Below are 7,034 nucleotides of genomic sequence, written 5' to 3' on the forward strand. Positions count from 1 at the left end.
GCTAAGCCAATGGGGACGTAAAGGGGCAAAAACAACTCTGCTGGACCACCCTCAGTGCATTCGGCTAAAAGGTAACTACCCGCTTTACTCAAGCTAGTCCCACCCCATCGCTAGCTCTAGTCCTAGACGTTTTATTCCTTACGGACTGCCCAAGTAGAAGTAGATACATTCTCTTCATGTTGAAATATCAACGCTGCAACATGGCGGACAGTCTAGGCAGACAAGACCATCTGTTTACTTTGTAGTTTGGCGTGTTTACGTCCACGTAATCTATGGTGTTAGTACCGACAGTTACAGTGAAGTAATAATATACGCTCTAGCCGCATAACATGGTGTACTATGACGTTAACGTACGTTGATAGTCTCCTGAACTGTATACGAAAAAAAATCATTTCTTTAAAAATGTGGGAATTGCTTGTACTGCTGTCGTAATATGCAAGCTACCAGTTGCTGCTCGAGAGCGGTACTAACGAGATCTAGGGGTCGCTAGCGCTACTCGCCTAACCCTAACCGCTAACGCACAAACCCTAACCCTAACCCTAATCCTGACCAGACCTATTTAACAGTGACCAGGGTATCGTTCGTATTACCGGACCGTAACCGCAGGAGTACGATTTCGGCAGTAACGCCTGGGGGACATAGACCTAATGAGCCACCAGTTGTTCAGTAGACACACGTTTGAGTATCTACAATGTATTTTAGTGTGCTGTGCTCTGTTGCCAGGGAACAAATGAGCGGCTCAATATACCCGTATGACAGCAGACTGCTAGGGACGGGTTATGAGCCAGAGATGAAAATCGTACTTCAGCGATGAAGAATTCGCCGTACTCCTCAAAGTCGGACTGGATCATCTATATCTCTATTCCACATATTTCTCACCGTAGTAATGCCGTATTGTAACCGTCGTCACTTTTCTTTCTATGTATAGCAGTTCATTGCTGTAGCGCAAACACTGTATATAACAGTATATCATATTATTTATATTATTATTTATTATTTATGATTTAAGGGATTACGTCACGAATTTTCTATGGGGTACAATCTCTAAAAAAAAATGTGTCCCATTTTTTTACATTAAAAGTAAGAACTTCAACGGACTTAAACAAATCGTTGTGAAATTCTTACCTGATAGAATTGTTTCTTCAACTAGTTAAAAATCGAAAAAACTCTGGACGATTGATTAATGTTGTCTAACATTATATTGCTTGCTATGGCAGTGATGTAATGGACGTCACAGACGATGTATGGTCACATCGAAACAATATAGTAAAATAGGAAGTATTAATGCCAGCAATTTAACCTAAAACTGTAAACAAAATTACTTATATTTTGTGAAAAGTGGAAATATTTTTTTTAATTTTTTACTATTTGCGTGACGTAAATCACTTTAACAGCTGACTTTTCACTAAGCAATTGGTATTAGCATTGAGTATTGAGTTGTATGTTGACTTGCTGGCACAAGAACATGCTCAGTTGACCTCAACTACTATAAACAACAAACAATCATCACTTGTTGGAGGCGGAATACGAACGACAAAGCTATATCTTCAAACCCATGACCATGGATGCTTGCCAATGTTAGCGCGCTCATTTGATGACTGAAGGCCTATTCCACACTTCTTCAAAATCACTGACCGTATCGGATAGGTTCAATAAATTCGATCATAAGCAATTCCGTTGGCCGTATAAAAGTGGCTCCATCATATAAATTAAATGTGAAAGGTAATAATCATAATTATTTCAGTGCTACTAGAGAATACTTTGTGGAATTAGTGAACTATCATTGGTCTATTCGAAGAGTCTGCGACATGTTGTTTGCGTGCCGCCAAGTCAAACGATTATGGCAACGAATGCATTGTATACCATTACCAGATTACAGTATCGGATCTGATGACACAGTCAAGTAGAATATGCAAACCACTGCTAGATAGATGTCGCATTACATAAATCGCCGTCTAACGAACTAAGCGGCCATTGACTGCCTGCTTATCATATTATTCTCATGGATTATTATCTGTAACTGCTTCTCATATTAAGATTACTCTCACGCTAGCGGGGTCTCATGTTATATATTTCCAAGTACCAAGGCTCCTATAATACTCTTCTAGCGGGGTCTTATTAATCATTATTCTCAATACACATAATGTCTTCTATCTAGCAGGCAGGATCTATATTATTTATCAAAACCTTCTCATTCTAGCAGGAGCCTCATAATTCTATTCTCAATCATATACTCATATACTAGCGGTCTTCATGCAATATTCAATTCATACTACTATGAAAATAGCTGACGCGTACTGCGCAGGGGCGCCGTGCGTGCAGCAGCAGCCCGTGCATTATAAATATATAATATATATAATATAGATAAATATATATATGTGAAATGGGTCGTGAAGCGGGGGCCGTGGGTGGCGCTCGCGCTCGCTCTGCCGGTGGCGCGTGTTTGTGGGGCGGGGCGGGCCGGCGCGGCGCGCGGTGTGGGGCGTTGTGTGTCGGGTCGGCTGTGTGTGGTGTGGGGCGTGTTGCGGCGGGGTCGCCGGCGAGCGTGACCGGCCGTATGTTGTGTGGTGGTGTGGTGTGATAGCAATGTAACGTCCAGGCTGTGCAATGCGTGCTCTGTGTTTGCGTCGTATCGACCTCAATAGAAAATAAACCCGTAACATATTCATCACGGCACACAGAGTACATTCTTGACTGAGGCCTGTTTGTACTCATCGGTCTATACATATTATAATCGAGTGCATGCGTGCGTGCGTGTGTGTGTGTGTGTGTGTGTGTGTGTGTGTGTGTGTGTGTGTGTGTGTGTGTATGTGTGTACGTACGTGTGCATGCGCGTGCCTGTGTTTGCGCTTGCCTCATAGAAACACCGTTACATTGATCGCCACCACAAGTAAATTTTGACAGAGCTTTTGTACTCATCGGCTCTTACATATTATACCGAATGTTGCCATTCACACACTGAAATCTAACCATTATTAATAATAAATATTATTTATTGATTTATATTGCGCACGTTACATGCAGATATGCTCACGTGCGCATTGCAAAGGCTGATTATAAAACAGCGAATTGCAATACTGTAAAATATAGATACTTAAATTACGACAATCCTATAACAATTCCTGATTATAAATAGCGGATTGCAACATTGTAAATTAGTGCATCACGTGATAAATCGTTGAAATTCTATTGGATAACGCAGCAGGTACTATGAAGCAATAGTGCCGCTCTGAGCGGGCACTATTGCTTGCGCGACGTATTGTTATTATAACGCATTGTGTTCACGTCACGAATCTCCTGCGTCTGGGCGCCACGCAAGAATTTCGAACGGCGGTTGTGTTTGTGTCGAGCGTTTTGTTACATCGAATGCACCGGCAAATTAGGGAGTATAAAGATGGTATATAAGCATGAAAAGTAGATTGCATAGTCATGTGATGCACTAAAAACATTAATGCCTGTTGTTGGGGGCACTATGTTCTCATAGTGTTGCTTTGGGAAGGAATAGTGCCCTCGCTATATACCTTTCCTCAGCAACACTATGAGAGCATAGTGCCCCCAACAACAGGCATTAATATATAAATATAGATCCTAAAAGCGACAATAATATAACATTTTCAAAAAAATAAAACTCAAATCAAATGTACACCTAAAAATATAATGTCTATGTGTTAAATGCAATGTTAAATAGATGAGTTTTTACTAGGCGTTTAAAAGATTCCAGCGACTTTTCACATCGAATATGACTAGATAGCTTATTCCATAATTTTGGGGCAGCTGATGAGAAAGCTCGATCGCCAAGTGTAGCCAACGTTTTTACAGCTGGTGGCTCAATTAATATTTGGTTTCCAGAGCGCAGACTGTACCGATTAGGTCTCTTTAATGTGACTAATTCCCTGATATAATCTGGTGAAATACAATGTAATGCCTTAAAAGTGATGAGTAGTATTTTAAACTCTATACGGAATATATTATTGTGGTTATTGTATAATTCCTTGTTGGCTTTGTACAGCTAATCGATTCAAAGCAATTTGTATTAATGTATCACCAATGGAAATCATTGCTCAGATGCGAAACAGTTTCCTAAATAGAATGACATAACCTCTCGCTGGCAAAAATATTGTGTAGCTATGGCAACTACAAACAAACATCATATTGTAAAGCAACGTTATCGGTCACACTAATTAATAATTCAGGCATTATTATTATTTTTTCTGGTAATATAGAGGCGAGATGATGGTTGTACATTTTGTGTTCCTATCTCCGAAATATTTACCCAAGTCGATGCAATTCCTTTTTTTCGTTTCAGAGTCTGTACGGTGTGCATTTTCGGTTAGGAACGACATTACACCTGATAGTTGCAGCTGTCGTGTCGCGTGCAAGTAAACGCATCGATTTCTGTTCATTTTACTTCTCTGTATAAGCACATCTCGTTCGCCCCTGGTGACTGGGTATTTTGAATGATGAGAATCTAGACCATTGAGAAATCCATATGTTAGAAAAATTTGTCTCCATTTTCCTATTTAATTTTTAAAAAAATGTTAGGGGACATTGTCCTAAGCCGAGAGCATCACTTCGCTTAAAACTGGGTTTACACTGCCAACTTTGTGTTGGCGAATTGCCGAATTGGCGAATTGCCGAATTGTAACAACTTTGCAATTTCGCAACTGACAATCGCAAACGCAAAAGTTGCACGTCCAACCGATCGATGGCAGCTAGTTGGGAGATTAGAATATGTTCTAATTCGGCAATTCGGTAATTTGGCAATTCGGCAATTCGCCAACTCAAGGTTGGCAGTGTAAACCCAGCATATGTTCAATTAATAAATTGTCACATTGTTGCGCTTCTTTTCAGCGAAACAGAATACAAGTTGACAATTTCATCAGCCACATATCCGGCAGAAAATTACGAGGTTAGACACATCTGCTAACAGTTTCATTATAACATTTCAAAGTCTGTACTGTACTTCACTCACTGATCGCAACCCGATAATGACACCCGCCCATTATTGCTCCGCGTAAACTCGAATATGCTGTCTCGTATTATGTATTTAATACGGCCGACTTTAGCGAGCAACATAATTTCGGCACGCTTTCAGTTACTTCCGTGTATAATTGTTACTTGTTCATTAGGCCGTATATATGTTACCTGTTTAATTGCAGCACTTCATTCCTGACATGGTCAGAGAGGGAAGTCCCGCAGTGCACAAGACACTGGCGATGTGGCTGAACACCAGCGAATCGGCATTGAAAAGTGGCGCCGAATGTCTTATAGAAAAATCGAACTGTACAGATGATTCCTATGATTTCATCGACACTTCCGATGACAGCACATATTTTCTGGCAGTAGCCGCGGGAAGGTGTGCGATTTATTTAGTATTTATCGCCGGCGATTAGTCGGCTTGTAAAAAGTCTTGCGTCTCTACTATACTTGCGTTATATTCAGCCGGCCACAATAACAACCTTGAATCAACACCGCGGATATCAACTTGTGCACGCTCGTGGAGTGAAGCGCGTATATCAAATTGTACCTTTAGGCAGCAATCGCCCTCTTATATGTGTATTACATGCTAAACTACATCGATTTTGTCGCAATGCGTGCGTAACTCATTATTCATAGCCAGCGATTATATTACGGTAAAACTCGGGTGCAGCATATACCTGTAGTGTATTATGGTACTCTAAATAAGCGTAGATATATACCTCACTTAATGCATTTATTAGTTATAGGCTAACTATATGGTACTATACATATATCATGAATGACACTCTTTTTCTAGATCCAACTTTCTCAAGATCAGTGTTTATTATAAAGATATGAAGTTCAAGAGCACAAAACTGCAGAAGGCATACACAGTGAGTCAGACATAACAGTTGCGTAAACACGAACTGTAACAGCATCAGTGCCATCTTAAAGGCGCGGATCTATATAATAAGCGTTATATATATATTATATTATATTATATATTATTATATGTTATATATCATAGCTGCTGGCAGCCTGCTGTGTGTTTATTATAATCAGGGGCAGCTTGTTGTGTATTTGTCGCAGCGCTTAGCAGTGTTATGTGTACTTGTTGTAGTTGGTGACATGGTAATGTGTATTTGTTAGAAGTGGGTGACCGGGTAATTTGTTATAGGGGTGTATATAGGGTGTATTTTTTCTAGTGAATCCTGCATACTGCGGTGTATTTGTTATAGTGACAGCCTTCTGTGTGCTTGTTGCAGTGGGTGAGCTTTCTAGCGGAGCTGGGCGGCATGTTTGGTCTCTGCATCGGCTTCTCTCTGCTCACCTTCGTCGAAGTGTTGGAGTTACCGGTGTTATTGCTGCATATCTGGGTCTGCGGGGGTGCTAACAAGGTTGGTGAGAAGCCAACCACTATCCAGATAAACGTGAAAAATAATGTGGGTGAAGTTTGAACAGTACGAAATCAAGAACTGACCTGCCGCCCGCTGTACGTGTACGCTACGCTGGTAGTCGGTAGGTACACGTACGCGCGTGTCGAGGGCCTGTTGTCGAAAACATCATATATAAATATTATGACATCATATCTTATTTTATCTCGCAACTTTTGAAACGACGTGTTGTGCAAAAGTTATGACATTTTAAACAAATGAATAGTCATGACTGTTTATATTATTTTTGATAACGGTCTCAGCGGGTAAAGAATTTAGAGACGATAGAGGGCAGCAGTATGTTACATCTTCAGTGGGTAATATAGTCTACTAGCCAGTCCTAGTGAACCAGAAATGTCGAGTACTATAAGGTTTTATTGTTGGAAAGCAATATACAGGTCATAAGGACTCACAAACTGCGCGATGCTAATTTGCATATGTGTAGCATTTTGCATAATCGGCCTAATTAGCGTATTAATTAGGTCAAATCACTACAATCAAGAATATCTTCCTTAGTAATCCACATAGAGACTTCATTCGATGTGTTAGACCCATGTTTCGACACTAAGCAATTGATCTGGCATGGATTCAAACCCCCTACCATCCTTCCGACTGCCAGAAATCCAATATGGCTGCCATGCA

General features: G+C 40.5%; 1 protein-coding gene across 1 annotated transcript in view; it reads left to right on the top strand.

Moving 5' to 3' along the window:
* LOC106819059 (degenerin unc-8-like) overlaps positions 1 to 6,456 on the top strand; it is a 7,613-nt gene extending 1,157 nt beyond the window's left edge. The window contains exons 2-6 of the mRNA XM_014823720.1: positions 4,307 to 4,379; positions 4,852 to 4,909; positions 5,160 to 5,356; positions 5,777 to 5,852; positions 6,225 to 6,456. Of these exons, the coding sequence (XP_014679206.1) occupies positions 5,175 to 5,356; positions 5,777 to 5,852; positions 6,225 to 6,416 (450 nt within the window). The 5' untranslated portion in view covers positions 4,307 to 4,379; positions 4,852 to 4,909; positions 5,160 to 5,174 and the 3' untranslated portion in view covers positions 6,417 to 6,456. The remainder of the gene's footprint in view (positions 1 to 4,306; positions 4,380 to 4,851; positions 4,910 to 5,159; positions 5,357 to 5,776; positions 5,853 to 6,224) is intronic.
* Positions 6,457 to 7,034: the final 578 nt, after the last annotated feature.

This window comes from Priapulus caudatus, unplaced genomic scaffold, assembly GCF_000485595.1.
Source record: "Priapulus caudatus unplaced genomic scaffold, Priapulus_caudatus-5.0.1 Scaffold2788, whole genome shotgun sequence".
Taxonomy (NCBI): domain Eukaryota; kingdom Metazoa; phylum Priapulida; class Priapulimorpha; order Priapulimorphida; family Priapulidae; genus Priapulus; species Priapulus caudatus.